The sequence below is a fragment of the Rhea americana genome, unplaced genomic scaffold (assembly GCF_003343005.1).
Source record: "Rhea americana isolate MKP2758 unplaced genomic scaffold, rheAme1 scaffold_3, whole genome shotgun sequence".
Lineage (NCBI taxonomy): Eukaryota > Metazoa > Chordata > Aves > Rheiformes > Rheidae > Rhea > Rhea americana.
This window is the reverse complement of record NW_028186423.1, coordinates 9,905,325-9,925,230: the sequence shown is the minus strand read 5'-3', so window position 1 is coordinate 9,925,230 and position 19,906 is coordinate 9,905,325. Positions and strand designations below refer to the sequence as shown.

The 19,906-nt window shown below is 37.4% G+C and overlaps 1 protein-coding gene across 1 annotated transcript in view; it reads left to right on the top strand.

Annotated features, from left to right (window-relative positions):
* The first annotated feature begins 19,316 nt into the window (after positions 1–19,316).
* Positions 19,317–19,906, top strand: part of KLHL1 (kelch like family member 1) — a 248,194-nt gene continuing 247,604 nt past the window's right edge. Inside the window, exon 1 of the mRNA XM_085309552.1 lies at positions 19,317–19,828. Within this exon, the coding sequence (XP_085165678.1) occupies positions 19,317–19,828 (512 nt within the window). The remainder of the gene's footprint in view (positions 19,829–19,906) is intronic.

Genomic DNA, 19,906 nt, shown 5'->3' with positions numbered 1-19,906 from the left:
CTTTTTATTATAGGTTTAGGGTATCTGAGAAAATGAATCAAGCACCAAATCATGTAATAATTACTTGAAGTCCTTCAGTGTCAAATCTGACTAATGGTGTTACTGGAAAATTTAGCTGACTACAGACATGACAGGAACAGGGGCACAGAATGATGGGTGCTTATCTCTATTTTTGCTATAGTCAATCTTTTTTTTATCATTGACATTTCATTCCTGCTTTAAATGGATAATAAAATACATGTGCTTAAAATAATTGTCCATAGACATGGAAAATTGGCTTGAAATAGCTGTAAATTTACATAAAATATGGAAAATTTTCAGGACCACAAGAAAATGACTAAGCCAGGCCCTGTCCTAAGATTAAGCTAACTGAGCAGGCTGCGACATGACATGAGAAATTGCTGAATGTGACAGATAACAGTGTGAGAAGCTGATGTAAATGATAGATAGCACCATGAGAGATGGCAGGGGTGCACAGATGGTTAAGGCAGAGTTATCTGAGAAATAAGTAAACAATAAGTGGAGGGGAGTATTGGGAACCTTTTGGGGAGCAGCAGAGTGCGAAGCCAGCAGTGCCTCGCTAGCCACATTGGTAATTCCCTGCAAGACTGCAGATACCTAAGCAGTAGTGTCAGGAAAATCCAGTTTGAATAAGGATGCAGCAAACCAGGGACCAACAGAGAAAAAGCAATTAAGGGCAGTTTATCTGGGAAAAGACTAGGGCAGAGAAAGGGAAGTACAAAGATGACAAAAGGATGGTTAAAAAAAGAGAAAAGCAATAATAAGGTATGGTGATCTTGTGATCTGTGCTAGCAATCTGGAGGTACTGACTGGGCAGCCCTACACTTGGTCACTGTAGCCTAAATCAGGGCAATAAACTAAGCATATAATGCTGAGCATAGAACATGAAATCAGTCCTGCAGTCAGGAAGGCCTGGGGAGAACCTTCTTTGCCTGGCTAACAGGAGAACATCTGGACGGGCAAAATGATGGTATCACCATGTCAGGTCCTGTTCTGACAGCTTCAGCATCTGTGCATCACTTCTAACTAATATAACATTTTTGACACAAACCTTGCCATGCAGTTCATGCGCTTCATATTTCAGTTTGGTAGCTGTTGATACAATTCTAAATAAGAAAAAAAGCACTTGAGGAAAAATGATACCCATGTTTTATTCATCCAGATAGGTCATGTAAGACCTTTCTTAAATTATTTTTAAAATTGAGTACTATTCATGGTTTAAAACGGTTCCAAGTAAAACTAACAATTTGTACTTCTACTAGTACAGGATAGCTAGGATGCTCCTATTTTGATTTCCAAATATGTGGAGATGTAAAATAGGCAAAAGGATATCAACAAAATCATGCATGCACAATGCGTAAATCTACCAGGAAAATTTTGCCTGAGACCTGAGACACTTCATCTCAGACACCTGAACAAGCACTTRAATTACAGCTTTGAATTTATTATGCTTGAATGGCATTTACTCATCCCAGTGCTTAGTAATGCATGCATATACATATATAACATTGCTGAACTGCACTTCCCTTCAAAGTGTATCAGCAATAAGTCTGAAAAATATAAATACATAAAATATACCATAACAAGAAGAGAGAAAATTCTTTTTGACCATATCCATGAAATTCTTTTCTTTCTTTTCTTTTCTTTTTTTTTTCTTTTTTTTTTTTTTTTTTCTGGTGAGGTCTTTACAATCCACATAAAGAAGCTTTAACTTTTTTCAAAGTAGCCACTTTGAAAAAAAATATAGAATAATCTGAAAAAAGCCAATTTATTGATCTTGAGGATCAAGTGCTACACCTATCGTAGAATCTATTGCTTCAGGAAGGGTAAATATTTATTACCTCACTTTTATGATTAAGGAAACCTCAGCAGCACCTAAAAATATTCATCACACCTTCTCTTCCTCTATCTCTTAATCAAATACTTTCTACGGAAAATGCTTATTTTGTCATTTTTTATTCATCTAAAATATTTTCACTCATTTACCTTAGAATCCTATATCTAGCTCCACAGAAGATGTGAGATGAGGGAGTAATATAAGATGAATTTAGAGAAGTGATAACATAAACAGAAAGAAGCAATAGAAGTCTACCCAACTAATGATAATTTCTTTTCTTGAAAAGAAGCAATTGAAAATGGATTTAAGAAAATGAAAATTCCCATCTCAACTGTCATAAATTTATCCTCTGTTTCTAATTTTATGAAGTTCAGTAAGGAATTTTGTCCAGGTCAYGGTCCTTAATCTATTCAGTAAATAATAAATAAAATAAATCAAAACATGGTTAAGAATAGGGCTCCTACATCAAATCATAAGGTTGGAGGGGACCTCTGGAGATCATCTAGTCCAGCCCTCAGCATGGCCCCATATGGAGATTGAACTCACGACCTTGGCATTAGCAGCACCACGCTCTAACCAACTGAGCTAAACCTGTCCCCCCAGATCTTCAAAATGAAATCATCCAGGCCACCTAAGAAATTCTGTTCTATTCCAAATTCCATAGAATGCATGACAAAGGATAAAATAGTTTACTGTGAGATCAAATTATAGCATAATAATTAATTATTTTAATAAATTATCAAAGAAAGTATCATATTCAGGTAGACTATGAAAAAATAGCTTAAGACATAGAACCTCCCAGAAAAGTTAGAACAACAACAACAACAACAAAAAAAAAGCATGGAACATCTTGTATCATGAATGTCATTTTTAAATGTGTGTGGAATATACTCACGTGGCTATCCATTACTGGTTTCTATTTCCTATTGAGCATAGGTCATTCATTAAAATAGTTGTAGTTCATTGATTTTGACATTTTAAGATTTTTTCCAAAGGTATATTTGGAATGATTTGTTCTCTTTTCAAGAAGACAGGAATTTGATATTCTACGATATGTTACTACTGTCATGGAAGGGTATGTGAACTGATGTTTCTTGGAACTCGTTCTTAGTAGGCAATGCTTCACAAAACAACTGATCTTCATGCAAAAGTGTCTTATCCAACTTTTTAGTTTTCTTTGTTTAAAAAGAAAAGTCTTGTTGCATTATGTGGAAAAAAGCAGGAATCAATAAAAAAAGACCTGAATTTACATGTGAATAGTGTCTTTCCTGTTTTCAACAYACTCTGTCAAACTCCGAGTTTTGCATTTGTCTTCATACGAATATAAAAATCCTAGATACTTTACAACTAGTTAAAAAAAATGTAGCATATTTTTGTGCCATTAAGTCTACATCATTTGGTCAAAACCAAATTACAGTACGTTACAGGGCATTCAGCTCAGAAATGGTTTTTAATGAAGATGCCTAAATCTCTCTGCTCTTAGAGGTAATAGTCTCAGATAAATCCTTTTTTTTTCTGAGTTGTTTAGATTCTTTATTTCTTTCATCAATTTATCTACTATTATTTAATATTTCTACTATCTTTAGATTTTTCTGGCAATAARTATGCTGGCTCTTGTGGGTAGGAGTCCTTGTCTTCTACCATATGATACACTTATATAGGCTATAGGTGCAGCTGAGATGCATAATTCAACTTCAATTCAAATTAAATTATCAAGTCCTGGATACATAAGATTGTTGTTGCAGTACAGAGAGTTGCAATATTAAGTTCTTTTCTGGATCTTCATCACTTTGCTTGTAAATTGTTTTGATATGAAAAAAATGCAAATACATTTCCATGATACATTCTATGTGAATAAAAATGAATGTCACACAGAGGTGTTTTCCAAGAAATGTTTATTGCCAAGTGTTAATGAATGCTAATTTACATCTAATCAGGCTAGTATTTGATGTAAATTTAATAGGAATGCATTTTTCTATCGCCAAGAGATACGTGATATTCAAAAAAGTTTCAAGTATATCAGAAATTCAGATTTGATTTTTTTGATGCAGATTTTACTAAAGAAATATTGAGGTATACAAGCTAGTTTATTCAAGAGTGACACACAGTCTTCTTAACAAAAAGATCTAATTTATGATTAAATGTTAGGTGCTTTGTGAGTCAGGGCTCATATAGTGCCTAAGTTCTCTAGTGAGCTCCTGGGAATGTCAGGGGGCAGCTGTCGTCTCCAAATGTTATGTCTAATTATCTTCATTGTCAATTGTTACAGTTTTTGATACAATCAGATTGATATTTCCTATGCAAATGTACACACAACAAATTACAGTACACTAGCGTAGCCCTGGGCCAATAAGTTCAGCTGTCTGTGTTCCAAGGCTTAGTCTTGTGCAGCACAGCTGTCTGCCTTTGGCTCAGTTTCAGAGAAAATTACTATTTAAGTATGAGACAGCAAGTGGTCTAAACCCACGCAAGATTAATTAAAAAAAGAAAAGAAAAGAAAAGAAAAAAAAGTGAGAGGAGAGAGAGAAATAGTGAGAGAGAGAAAGGAAAACAAAAAGTGTAACTGTCGGGACAGTGATATTTAACAGGGCAAAGATTCAATATGAAAAATGCTGACATGAAAAGGTATAAAATCTTAAGAGAAAAGCAAAGCATGAGAAGACAGCAATTCAGCAACATCAAGGATCAGCCCGTACCAAGGAACAAGGAGGCTGACTCTTCCCCATCTGATTACTAACTGCCCAACCAAACCCAGACTCATCAGGCATCAATCATTAGGGATGACAAGTGTATTAATGTTTAGTATAACAGCACATGTGCATTATCCAATAAATAATTGCTTCCCACTCCTAAGTTAGGCCTATCTTATTTACTATCTGTTTGTGTGTGATAAAAGAAGTCTAAATGAAGTGACCCAGGGAAAGAGGGTTACTCTTGTAAGGTCAACCTAGTCCTCAGAATCACTATGATAAGGAATTTCCAGAGAGATCTACAGTCTACAAGCAAAGAAGAAAAGCAAAAATTACATTTTAAAATTTTATTAAAATAATTAACATTTCAAGAACTACAGTTTAAGACAATTTCAATGGCAGAAAATCTCTTACTTAAGAAATTAGTAGAATGCGATTTAGAATTTAAAATAATTTTAAATTCAAAATCTTGAATATAGGTGAGAGATATACTGACAGATTTTGATTCGGAACAATTTTGAGTATGTTTCTGTTTTGTTTTAGGTCTATGGTTTGTTCTGTTGTATGCAAAATAATTACTGTGAAAAATAGATAATCCTAGCATAATTGATATTGTCTGAACTATGATTTTATACCTTATTAAACTCATTTTATAAACTTTTTTGCTATTACATTACTAAGAAAACTAATTTATTGCCACTTAATAGTATTTTTCAAAAGAATACCACTATAATATGCTGCAGGCTTATTACTTATGTAGGCTCAGAATGTCTATGGTATACCTGATATCAGCCACAATATTGTTAAAACAGGGATATCTATATGTGGTTTGTTTTCTTTCAATTTATCTTTTTTTAGCATATGTATGTCAACATATGCTATGTATTATGTACTTTCATATATTTGCATATACATTTACATAAATGTGAGCAAAGTCTAAACAATAGCTCCCTTAGGATTTCCCACTTTGTAAAATAAATTTATATGTTCAACTGACTTAAAAGAAGAGTGTCTCCACAAATAGATAAGACATCAATTTCTTTGCCAGTAATTTTTATCCATTTTTGCTTATATATCATTTATAAATTTGGGATAGTAAAGCATATCTTTGAGGACAAAATAGTGGTAAAAATATAATTATGTTTAGAAAAAGATGAAAAGAGGATGAGTGAATGCCTATACATCCAGAATAAACGGATGAAAGATGAGCTATCAAAATAGAACATCAAATAACTTTTCTCCAAATTTATAATTTTGTTAGCCTTTCTACAGTGTGAACCTTAAACTTAGAATATCATCTAAAATAATACAGCTCTTAACCTTTACCATAAATTCAGATTGAATATTAAACCTAAATGGAGAGAATATGAATAGACAAAACAATCAAGCTGTTTTCATAGTTAGCAAAACACTAGAGGCTCACTAATTTAGAAACTTCATTTTCCAGAAAAGTCTTGAGCAAAGTTTAGAATTGCAGCTTTAAGAAAGGAATATCATTATTCACTTGAAAACTACCATGTTGATCTGAAATTAATAACAAAAAAATATGAATGATTCTATTAAAGTCACCTTTGTTGATTGAGCAATGATACTAACCTATTTTCAGAATAAAAGACTGAATAAAATGGATGAACTATGTGTGATAACTCTTTTCCATAATGACCTTCTGTGTACAGCTAAATGTAATATTTGAAATAAAATTTAAAAAACTCATAAAGTTGAAAGTTTGGATGACATTCATTTTATCTGTCTTTAACACCTAAATTATAGATGCTTTAGTGACAACTAGTCACCTTAGCCTATCACTACAGTTAACAGGTATCTTCTAGAGATAGTTTCCCTTCATCCCAAGACAGATGTTCAAGATAGCTAAAAAGAACCACCCTTTGGAAGTGCCTACCCCTTCCCACCGATTACGTAGAGAACTTAAAGTGACATCATTAGAAAAGATTGCAACCTGGGTCACATAACTGAACACACTGTATAAGTACCTTAAGGAAAAATCAGAGAGTTCTGACTGCCTACAATGATTAACTGTTAGTATACTTACTGACTCTTTTTGGAAGATCTCTAATTAGTCATCTTCAAGACTAATTTGTTCCAGAAATAGCTAACTTCAAGTGGTATAGATACAAACTAGTCATTTCCATTTGGCCACCAGGCTTGTATTCATTCCCTTGCCTTCAATAAGTTAACAGAGGCCAGCACAGTCAAAGCACAGAAGGAAACCAGCTAGAAATGGAAAGCGTTATTTCTATTTGTTAGAAACAAAAACAAGTCAATAATACTATTTTTAGATATTAATACTATCCTAGATACTATTTCCAGGAATATGAAGGACAGGAAGGCAATGGAAAGTAGTTGGCATGAATTAACAAGAAGGAAATCATGATTAACCAACCTGCTAGCTTTCTGCAGTGGGATAACTGGCTTAGGAGATGAGGAGAAAGCAGTAGATGTTGTTTTACCTTGAATTTAGTAAGGCTAAAGAAATGCTATCTCCCATATCCTCATAGACAAGCTAAAGAAGTCCTGGTTAGGTAAATGGTCAATGAAGTGGACTGAAAACTGGCTGACCTGTCAAGCGCATAGGGTTGTGATCAGTTTCATGAAGTCCAGCTGGAGACCAGTGACTAGTTTTGTCCCCCAAGGGTTGACACCGAGGCCATGTTACTTGACACAATCATTAATGATGACCAGGATGATGGACCTGAATGCACCCTCTACAAGCCTGTAGATAATACAAACTGGGAGGAGTGGCTGATACACCAGATGGTTGTGCTGTCATTGAAAGGGATTTTGGCAGGCTGGAGAAATGGGCAGGAAGGAACCTCGTGAAATGCAACTCTTGAGGGAGTTGCAAAGTTCTGCACTTGGAGAGGAATATCCCCATAGACCAGTACAGCCTGGGGACCAACTAGTTGAAGTGCAGCTTTGTAAGGAGGCCCTGGGGTCCTGCTGAACAAGTTGAACAAGGGCTCGGGGGGATCTTATCAAAGTTTATAAATATGGAACAGTGTAAAAAGAATGGAGTTAGATTCCTCTCAGTGGTACCCACTGACAAGACAAGAAGCACTGGGCACAAACTGAAACACAAAAAATTCCACTCAAACGTAAGAAAACCTGTCTTTACTGTGAGGATGGTTGAACATTAGAACAGGTTTCCCAGAGAGATTGTGGAGTCTCCATCCTTGGAGATATCCAGAACCTGATTAGATACAGCCCCAGGCAACCTGATGCAGCTGACCCTACTTGAGCAGGGGGATTGGACCACATGATCTACAGGTGCCTCCCAACTCCATTGTGAGAAAGAGTTCAGGCATTACTTAAGGGGCACCAAACACTATTTACAGACAATGCTGGGAAAGGAAGTGTTTGCACCTCTCTTGCTTCAGTTTACAGTTAGAATGGATATCTAACACGCATAGTAAGCGCTAAAAACACTGAAATAGAATAGAGAAAAGTTAGGTAGATAAGTCAGATAAAATTTCATCAGATTTGATAAAATTTTCTGCTGAGTACTTAGAAAAATGGCTGAAGAAATCTCATGTTAGCATTATTTTTGAGACTTCATGGAGAATAGTTATCTTCCAGATGATGAGAAAGGGATAAACAATCTTCAATCTTTCTTTCTTTCTTTCTTTCTTTTTTTTTTTTTTTAAGGCCAACAGTTAACAACTTCTTAACAGTTAACATCAACTGATGAAAAATATGTTAGAACAAAGATATGGAAAATCAAAAGGTGTTAACTGTCAGCCAGCAAATCATGCCATAACAACAAAATTTCCTTCAACAATGTACCAGGTCTCATTAATACGATAGAAATAATAGCTATCTCAGAGATTGCCTGGTACTATTTTACATGTCATTTTCTTAAGTAATCTAGAAAAATACAGCAAACAAAAAAACTGTTTCAAGGTGAGTGAATAACTGTTTGGAAAATTGTACTCAGATCTGTTATTGCTCACATTAAAAACAGAAAAAAATATTGATTAGAATCATAGAATCAGTAAGGCACAAGAGAGACATGGAGCTACTGGAGAGAGTCCAGCATAGGGCTATGAAGATGATCAGAGGGCTGGAGCATCTGCCCTCTGAGGAAAGGCTGCGAGAGCTGGGCCTCTTCAGCCTGGGGAAGAGGAGCCTGAGGGGGGATCTGATCAATGTGTACAAGTACCTGAAGGGAGGGTGTCAAGGGGGCAGAGACAAACTCTTTTCAGTTGTCCCGTGTGACAGGACAAGAGGCAACGGGCAGAAATTGAAGCACAGCAAGTTCTGCCTGAGCGTGAGGGGGAATTTCTTGCCTGTGAGAGTGACGGAGCACTGGCACAGGTTGCCCAGAGAGGTTGTGGAGTCTCCTTCTGTGGAGATCTTCAAGGCCCGCCTGGATGCAACCCTGTCTACCATGCTGTAGGTGACCCTGCTGAGCAGGGAGGTTGGACTAGATGATCTCCAGAGGTCCCTTCCAACCTTACTGATTCTATGATTCTATGAAAGGCAAATATATTGGGATATGCAAGCAGAAGTTCTATATATAAAACACACACAATAGTATCTCAGCTTTATCTAATACTGGCAAGCTTTCATTCCTGTGTATGCTTCTGGTGCATACACCAGAAAGATGCATACATTCAGGAAAGATGCAGTCCATTTGGAGAACGTCAGAGAACAGTAAGAGTTATATCAAGAGAATATGACCTCTGAGAAACTACAGAAGAGAAGGGCTTTTTTTTTTTTTTTTTCTTTTTTTTTTCTTTCTTTTTTCTTTTTTTTTTCTGTGAAGAGAGAGAGAGAGAGAAGACAGACCTAAAAGGGATCTTCCAATACATGGAAGGTTCCTTTAGAGAATGAATTTTTATCCACTTTCTCAGAAAGAAATACTAAACTTAATCTGAAGCAACACTGATACAGGTTTCACACACGCATATACAGACAGACATACAAACACACGTGGGAAAAGAACAACAATATGCATCGATAAAGAGTAGTGGCTGACTAGGGAGAAAGCAGCCCTGCAGAAATGAATGAAGGTCCTAGAAGACAAAAATACAAACATGAATTAGCAGCGTGTCCTTGCAACAGTGAATAATAACCACATTGGGACTGCATTAGCAAAAGTACAACCTGCAGGGGAAGTGATTATTCCCCTTTATTCAGCACTTGCAAGGTCTCACCTGGAGCACTGTTGTCAGTACCAAAGATTTGTATTTTTAAACTGGAGAGAGTCGAACAGGGGGCCACTACGATGTGTAGGAGGCTGGAACATATGTACAAAAGAGAGGCTGAGAGTTTGTTCAGTCTTAAGAAGACAAAGCTAAAGGTAAATCTAATTGCAGTTTTCCACTACACAGAGTGGCTTATATAAAAGATGGAGCCAGACATGCACAGTGAAAAGATGAGGAAGTTGTATATAGCAAGGGAAATTTCTGTTGGACACAGGGGAAAAATTCTTCACAATAAGAGTGGTTAAACCCTGGAACAGGTTGCCCAGAAAGGTCTCCATCCTCCAGTACTTACCTGGACAAGCTCCTCTACAGCAGGATCTAACTCTGAAGTTTGCCCCACTTTAAGCAGGCGGTTGCAGCAAATGACCTACAGAAGTCCCTTCCTACTTAAGTTGCTGTGTGATGATATATTATTAAAAGTTCATGATACTGTAACTAAACCAGAAAAAAATAGTGTCCCTTAACTGCATTTGTATTATGTAGTTAGAGGAAATTTCAAACAATCTGTGATCTTAAATTGTAATGTTAACACCTGTTATTGGCATGGCATATAGACAGAAAACTATACTCTTAATATACTCTTAAATTGTACAAGCAGTGAAAATAATCTCATTTAAATTAGAAAACATTTTTTCAAAGGGAAAAAGAAAAATATCCAGTATACTTGTTGGGATACTTGGTTCAAATCAAATTGTGAACAAGCACATTAAACAAACATTCACAAATATCTGATTTTTTATTTGGTCAGATATTGAACATAAAAAAAAAGAATGATCATGTTGTATGTATGTGATCATGATCATTATGTATACATAATCATAAAAAAACCTCCATCTTTCCTGTTTGATAGAAAGGACAAAAAAACCTACAAGAGCTTACTTCATTGCTTTATACTATGGGATGATGAATTCCCTTCAACAAATAACATTGATCTGCAGGAAATGTAAGTTAAAATGTTGAACAAATTATAGGACTGTGGTATACCAAGACAGAAATCAATCATATGAACAATAAATAAAAACTCCAGTGTCTTTAACAGACATTTACAAATTAAAATAGTGTTTAGAGATACATCAGTATTACTACACATGAAATTCCATTCTTAGGTCTCCAGAACAGAAAATTCCTTTATTTAATCATGAATTCAGAATTTGTCCAAATATCCACCACTTCCTAAGTAAAACAGCAGCAATGTCCACGGCTTTATAATGTAAAAATTCCTACTAATCTGACTGATATAAAGATAAAGAAGTGGTATAAGAAACAAGCACATCAACCACAACTGGAAAGTTTAATTTTTGAGATAAAAAACATCATTTCCTAAACTGGAAGTACAAAATTTTCCACAGTCTAGGAATTTGTCTACTGAAAACAAACAGAAAACAAAGTATATGGCCATTCAAGTCTGCTGCTAAGTAACACTCCAAAGGATGGAATACACCTGTATTAGGACAGGAAGCTAACATCCCATGAGACACATCTGGAAATGGAGAAATGCTTCTCCTATAACTGCTGGTATCTATAAGGTAAGAAAACAGCATGGACAGGAAGCAATACCCAAAGGGTTATGAGCAGCTGAGAAACAGTGAGGAGAGATCACAGTTATCATAAGTTGCTAATTTTAATACACAGTTTCAGTAGCAGGCATTTAAAGAGCCACAAGATTTATTTCTTAAGAAATTTTATGCGCTTGAAATGCATAGAAATTTCTGTAGCATTTTATCTTGATGCAGTTTAATTGCAGCATTTTTGCTTACAGTTTTCAACTTGAAAGAAAAAATACAAGTTTATTTTTAACAAATTAACAGAAATTAATTGCTGTTCTGAACTTCAAAATGCTTTACTTTAATTGTAGGCTACAGTATAGAACTATGCATTTAGAAATGTATACAACAATAACAAACTGTCAAATGTCTGTATTTTGCTCTTTATTTTACTTGCCAAATAGCAAAACTTTAATTTCTCCTTCTCAGGGAAGTGTTATCACGAGTGTTGGCCTGAACAATGACATGATATACATCTATTTATGTCTCAAAATAAAACTGCCCATATGTAAAGTAGTACAGTTGAATTTTATAAGGCATCCTTTCTACTGTGATCACAAAGGCTGTCATTTACAGGGTAAATGATATTTTTAGACAAGAATCTAAACAGTAAAATCATCTGATATCCCTCTATTTAGGTAAAGCATTTTGATTTTTAAAAATTATAATCTTTATCACCACACTGTAGGTAAATAGTATGTAAAATAGGAAATAAAATAAACAATAAATATAATTTTGGATCACATTATAAAAATAAGCATTCCTTTTAAAACAATCTGTCCACAGAGAGACATTAGAAAATACCTGATATCAGTTATGGATGAACACCAAACAAAACAGACTTGTTCCTTCATCTCCACCAGCCAACTTCTTTCTTTCATATTCAATGACTCACTTGCATTTAATTTCCTACATCCCCATGTTTTCTGACATTCATTAAAATGCTTACTGAAAGTGGGACTTAGATGAAAAGTTACAGGAAAGCTAACATTTCCAACTATGTGGCGTTACATTATGCTAACTGATTTTTATCCTAACTGCTAACTGCTACTGGAAGGCTTTAAAAGCTGCAAAACCCCTGCAAACTTTTTTTTCTTTCTTTTTTCTTTTTTTTTTTTTTATTTTCAAAGAACCTATAGGAGTTGAAATACAAGCATAAGCATCATAAGCTTATGTCTAGAACAGTAAACAAAACCTCCCAGTGCCCATTCTCTGTTCTTGTCAGGCTCTGGGACTCAGGCCAAGAGGCATGGCATAATTTGCATCCATGTGGCTAAAATTTCTTATCCTCTAAAACACCGGCCAAATCCAAAGTGCATATTGAATCATGTTCCCTCACTTACGCTAATTCCTGAACAAGTTAGCGAGAGTGCTAGTTTGTACAATCCAAAACCATCTTCATGACTGTGATAAAACCTCATCAGCATGGGCCATCTCTTGCCAGTTCCACTGGCTCTGTTTAGTTTAGTCTAATTTAATTAGTAGTGTATTCTTAGTGATACCACCTACACACTTCTTTTTGTACAGCCCATTTTGCAAACTGTATCCATCTTTATTGCTATGATTTAGTTAATATATAATATTTGACAGAAGTTTTTGCWTCAGTTTGTAAATAAATGTTAAATGAAAGATCAGCAGGAGACTGCATATTTTTGAATAAAACATGAAAGCAAGACAATTCTAAGAAGGTTCTCTGAGTAAGAGAAAAAACGTCACTGCGTATTATTCAATCTAGCAAAGAAAAAACATGCTATTCTCTTTGCATCACCAGGACCTCCACAAAATAGAAGAAAGATAAGATAGTAACAAAAACACTGCCAGAAGTATTAAGAGTTAAAACAAAGCAAAATAGCATTTTAATGAAGTATTGAAATGCCATCACCTGAAACAGTAAAACTTCCATGTGAATTATCAATTGGTAGAGATGAGTGGCTCCCAAATGATAAGGTCTAAGGACATGCTATGTGGACTATGGAGTGGGAGCATAAAAGTATGTGCTGCCAAATCTGTATTGGATCTAGTTCAGCTGTTTCTCTGGGCCATAATTTTGGAATTAAGACACTGACACTTTTTTCAAGAGTAATCTCCGGTAGGCTTGGGAAATGCTGGTATGAGCTATGTATTCCTCCAGAAAAGCTGACAACCATTGCAAACAGAGAAATGGTGGGAACTAATATTGCTGTTGAAGAATCTTAATACTCTTTAATTTGCCTATCCTAAGGAAATGGCTTATATTACTTTTCCAAATTTAATGATTATTTCCCTGGTTTCATAATATTTATGTTCATTAGCCTTAGCTTACTTGTGAATCTTTATCCAYGATAAACTATGTAGCATTTACTCATTCTTAACGTAAATTCTCTGATCATATAAAAATTGCTTTATGGTGTATTTATACAACTGCTTGTAATCATAATGAATGGTTTAAGAAGTGACTGTTCCCAGAGCTAATGCAAGTGATTGTGTGTGTACTTCCAGGCACCTGCACCATAGAATAAAACAGATGTGTTGAAAGTGGTGCTTCCACTGTGTAGGGGTTATCACATTTGCTTTACACACAAAAGGTTCTGGGTTCAAATCCCTAGTGGAACCAACACCAGGAAATGTTTGGGAGGTTGCACTACATGACTTCCAAAGGTCCTTTTCAACCTTACTGATTGTGTGAAGACCATGGGTGTGAGATCAATTGGTCAAAAAAATCAAATCAGAGGAGCAGTTTATATATCCTTATTTTATTCAGCATTACTAAGGAGGCAGAAAACAACTATGGAGAAGTAATTTTTTATTACCCTCTACAATAAAAGTAGCTGGTCATGTGACCACACCTACAGACATCTGTCCTATGCTGTGATAACTAACTTAATTTTTGAGAAATAACTTATCCAATGCCAAATCTATTCTCAAAAGTGAAATCTCAGTTGAAAATTCACCATAAAAAAGCAATATAAGATTTGACAAGTGACTCAGTTCTCATGTACTTTTTTTTATTATTGCTATTCCTTTATTGTCTTGAGAAAATAATTAGCAATCATGGTTATCTTGCTGTTATTTGGACGTATCAGTATATGTATATGTTTCAGAAGGAAAAGTATCTTAAGAGCTTGAAGACCCCCCTTCTTGACCCACTGCAATTCTACATCATTACATGTTTAGATTAAACATAAAATAGCTACAAGATTAATTTCTTACACTGTTTAATGTTTAGTTTCCCCAATATCACCACTTTTCCCTACTGTTTCATATTTCACACGTCTCCACTGATTCAGAATATATCTACATTTCATAAAGCCTGTTCAAATGCTTTAGATTTGTCAAAGTTTAAAAAAATAAATCTAATATATTATATACTTATCACTTACTATACTATCATTTTTATTTTGGTAACTTTTAATCTCTCAGTGCTCTGTCCAGTCCCATCAATTTCTATCTATATTCTCTGTAGCTTGAGTCTTCTCTAGATCTGTTTCATAGGCTCTTTTTAACACCCTCAGGTTCTTGCTTCTGAATGTATAATTAACCATCTACAAAATCAGCTTCTTTATATCTGAATTGCATGTTTTTCTTCCTGTGAGACTTGTTTTAAAAACATTCYTTATAGTATCTTCCTTATTCTAACCAACCAACACAGTGATGTCTTGTCTTCTTTTTTTTTTTTTGGCTTTTGCTCAGCAAAAAAGTACATAATAGTCCAACTTGAAATTCAATGACAAAAATACCACTTATACTTTTAGCTTGCTGAGAGGTATATTCTTTTTCTTATTAATAAAGACTGGTCCATAGTAATGTGCATGCTTATCACCTTTAGGCTCACTAGCTGTATGTCCCTGGATTTTATGTAAATGTAATGTGGAATCTCACACAGAATATGACTATTCATAACCTTAAGGGTTTAAGGGTATACACTGCTGTTAGCATGTCATTTTGTATGATGACATGCTCATATAGAGTCCTCAGAGTCTATCACTTGTTTGAGTATTTGCACCTACAACTTATCTTTATTCCTTATCAACCAATATTCCTTGAAGTACAGGATACAGCATGTAAACAGCTTAATGTGAAACATCTGAAACCTAGAATTAAAGAATTCCCCATCAAGGAGCTTTTCAATGGCAAGAAGTTCTAGGGAAAAAAAAAAAAAAAAAAAAAAAAAAAAAGTTAATCAAATCTGAGGAGGTTGGAGGCTTGCCACAGGATCCTTTTCTTTGAGAGTGCTTTCAACTACTTGGAGAATTTATTAAAAGGATATATATCCCTAGGCATATTTTCCTTCAACCAGGGGCATGAGACTTCTTCAGTGAATTTAACTTATTTGTAGAATATCAGAAAGATAAAAAGTACAAAGAAAAAGTGTCAGGAATCTGACCACAAGATCAACCATTTGAGAGAACTTCAGAAACTATAAGAAACGTGTTAGTTCAGAAACATGTTGTTCAATAAACAAAAATACAGTGTGATACAGTATGTCCAATGAACACAGTAACTGGCAGATTACCCATATTTACTATCATCTTAGCCACACTTTATGGGTCGCTCAATTTGGCAAGGATGGATGGCTCATGAACACTTTATTAAAATTGTAAGGCATCAAATATTTCCCTCCAGCAACTGAAAAACATGGTATATTTTCATATCATTTCACATTTGTACCCCCTAAAAAGCCCTTATGACTAGTCTAAGGTGTATTTGACCTCAGTGATTGATTATTTTATTGTAAATCCTGTGAAGAATGTTCCTAGAGCTCCAATAGAAAGTCCTTTTTTCTTCTGGATGGAAGAGCAGGTTTACAACTTACAATTACTCTACAGATTCTACACAGTTAATCATTTTATGTACCAGAAGTTTAATTTGAGATTTAAAACAGATCTGTGTTCATCTTGCCATATAATAGTATGGAATCTGTCCTTTGCCTCCCTAGCATATCTTGGATATGTTGCAAGGAAACACGAAGGTAAGAAATTCTGAAAACCTAAGTAAAGCATCTTTTCTCTTTGTGCTAGGGAAATCAATTTATTCATAAACTACATGTAGTGACAACAGCTACTTCTCTGATGTAACCAAGTAGCCTTGCTTACTGCATATTTACAAAATATCTATTTGTACTTCTGAATGTGATATAAGCTAGAAGTTCATAAGAATTTTCCATATTTCATGTATAGCATACAGATATGTTCATCCATCTTCATTTATGAAATAAACTTTAAGATGCTGCTCAAAAAACAATACTGATACCAAATTTAACATATCTCTTAGTTGCAAAAACAAGTATGTTCTCAAATGTGAAGGGATCAAGCACTGCTAAAATGCATATGCAAACCTCTTGAAAGAAATAGCAAGTAGAGTCTTTAAAAAAACCCAAGAATTTGTATTTCAGTTACTGGCAAAACTGAAATAAAAAAGTCTGAATAATGAAGTCATAGCCTAAAATCATGTTTACTTTTTTCTTTATAATTGCTTGCCAATTTGTATTGAAATCTATTAAAAAGCTGTACTACTTTGTTGGGTGATGCTGAAATGTATTCAGTGAGTGACTTCTGAAATATATTTGGAAAGACAGTTTTATTGTCTRCTATATTTCTCTAGGTAACAAAAATCATACTAAAAAAGCTATGCAACATAGTTAAAATGAAAATAACTAAAAATACATCAGCCACTCACATTAAATAATGAACAAATTAGTTCAGATTTTAAAATGTCTAAGATTTATAATACACCACGGAAGACATGCTGTCCTCCTCAGCTTCCAAATAATCCTTAACTGTATTAAATGCAGAAAAGATAGCATATTTTCTATCACTGTATTCATTGACCAAAGCTATTTTGTATGTCCCTATCTACAGCCTCGAGAGCTTGTAACCAGGCATTAAATAACCAGGGTTCATATAGATGATTTCTCATATAATGTCGTAGGATACACATTTCTAGAGTCTCTGAAATAGTAAAAGTTTCAGCTGCCCTGTACTACCTGAAGATTTTTCTGCTTTTCTTCCTGCTTTTCTCCCAAACAGGACACCCTCACTTAGACGAATTCCTGGATAAAAATGAACTCTCTCTTCTGTTTGCTTTAAAAGKGTTTTTGTCTTTTTTCTTTTTTTTTAATCATGGAATACTAAGAGTAAAATCGAGGCACTAGGGAGTTTGCAGTCTAGCTGTTCTGACATAAATCAATATTTAAAATGCACAGCAGCAATTTTTCTTCACTCGAAAGTAAGACTTTGTGTCCTGAAATTCTTGTTCTGTTAAATCTAGATCTTTACCAAAGTTACAACACAAATCCCAATACTGATTTTTAACTAGAAGTGCTACTTCAGTGATAAAATAATTAAAACAGTACTAAAATTGTTGACTTATGTTTGACTTCTGGATGATTGTTCAAGCTATAGTGTTTCATGAATGATGAGTTAAAATATTTCAGCTTGAGGGAAAGAATTCATTTGACTGTTTTTTCTTGCATTCACCAATGTAACAAACTTTTGATAGCTCATGAGCACAGGGGTAAAGTTGGCCAAAGCAGGGAGCACCTTGAGGAAAACTGAGTCTTTTTCCTAATTTTCTATGGAAAAATCTTTTTCTAAAATACTGTTTTCTGGGGTACAGGTGGATTACAGGCATTCTGGATATCAGTTTGAGCTAGCAGGTGATGATATGTGGTATAGTTTTGGTACTCTATTCCTCTCCAGCATTTCACCATGAAGCCTTTAATTCTGTAATTACGTCCCAGATGCACAGTGCTCTTCGTGACACCCCTCCCAAGTGGGCAGATGTTCCAAGCAGATTTCTCTGCTGTGAAGGAACCTCCCTTGGGTTTAGCTCTGTCAGACTGCATTAAGAGCAGATATAAAAGGTAAGAAGCAGATGTGTACAGCTATTTCTGGTTGACACACAGTGTCCCTCTACCCAGTGTTTTTTGCGGGAACACCAACACTGAGCCAAGAGGCTAATGAATGGAGCTTGCAGAATAAATCATTAACCTGTAACCTCATCCAGCCAGCACGCAGTCTATTAAGTTTGCACTCTTATGATTCATGCTCTTTTGTTTACCGCTGCATTTGTTGTTTTATTTTGCTCACAGTACTATACAGCAGTCTCCAAACCAAAATAACAAGGCGAGGAGAGAGGGGAGGAGGAGCTAGGAGGGACAATTAGCAACCTGCAGACTTACTTGCATGAGGAAGATTGAAGCATCTCTTTTTCCCCTCTGTCTCTTCACACTGAAGGCCCCAATGCACATCTGCGTCACATGYAGGGGAGGGGGTGGCTTGGTGAGAGGCACCGAGTCAGACAGAAAATTGTACAGTGAGGACCTTGACAGCCTCACAGGCTTTTTTTTTTTTTCCTTCTCCTACGTACACTGTATATAAAGGACCCCCGCTTTCTCTCCCTGCCAGCTCTCCGGCTTTGCTATCCCAGATAACTGCAGGCATGGGACTCCCCTGAGAAATGGGATGGGAAGGTGGGAGGCGGAGAGAGCCTTTCAGGTGACTTTTGCCTCTCCAGCTGCGCTCGGTCACGAAGCTCTAAGAGACTGAGGAAGAGCCACCTGCCTCGTCGTGTGGCTGCCGCTGCCGGGTCCTCGCCGGGCTGTAGCTCCTCTCTCCCCGGTTAATCAGATTAGCGCTTCTTTGCAGCTTCCCTCGCCCGCTCTTGCCTCGCAAGTGCCTATCTCCCCTGAGAGGTGTCTCTCATTTCTGCCTCTCTCCTCCCCTTTCCACTGATCACCGTGCAATCCTCGTCAGCTCCGGGCACCTCTCCCGCTCGCTTTTCTCCCTTCGCTCCTGAGCGCCTCTACCTCCTCTCGGCTCTGTGCATCCCTCCGTCCGCCCTCTCTCGCTCTCCGCGCGGCCGTGTGCGCGCATCGCTCTGCTGCTGCCGGTCACCAGCCGCCTGCCCGGAGCCGGAGCCGCCGGAGCCGCCGCCGCCCGCCGCCCGCCGCCGCCGCCCGGCCCTGCCTCGCCGCCGCGCCGCCCGCCGCCGCCGCCCGCGCCCTGCCCGCCGCGGCACCATGTCCGGCTCCGGCAGGAAAGACTTCGACGTGAAGCACATCCTGCGCCTCCGCTGGAAACTGTTCAGCCACCCCTCGCCGGCGGGCGGCCCGGCGGGGGGCGGCTGCCTGCCGCCCGACAGCAGCTTCGAGCACTGGGGGCCCAGCCAGAGCCGCCTGCTGAAGAGCCAGGAGAGGGGCAGCGGCGCCTTCTGGAAGAAATCCTCCTCCTCCTCCTCTTCCTCTTCCTCCTCCTCCGCCACCACCCCAGCCAGCCCGCCCAACGGGACGCTGCTGCCCGCCGGCCGCCGCGGGGGGCATGGGCTGGGGCAGCCGCCGCCGCCCCGGACCGTCTTCTACGTGGAGTCCCTGGAGGAGGAGGAGGAGGAGGAGGAGGAAGAGGAGGCGGCGCCCGGCGGGATGGAGGTCGCCCGGGAGCCCGAGAAGCCCCTGGCGCTGGCGGAGCGGCAGGAGGCGCCGCGGGGCTGCGCGGATGGCGGCAGCCCGGCAACAGGTGACACGGGCGGCAGCAGGTAGGGCAGCACGGCGGGGCGGCCCGACGGCGCGGGCGGCGGCGCGGAGCCGTGGGGCGGGGGTCCACGGGCACGGGC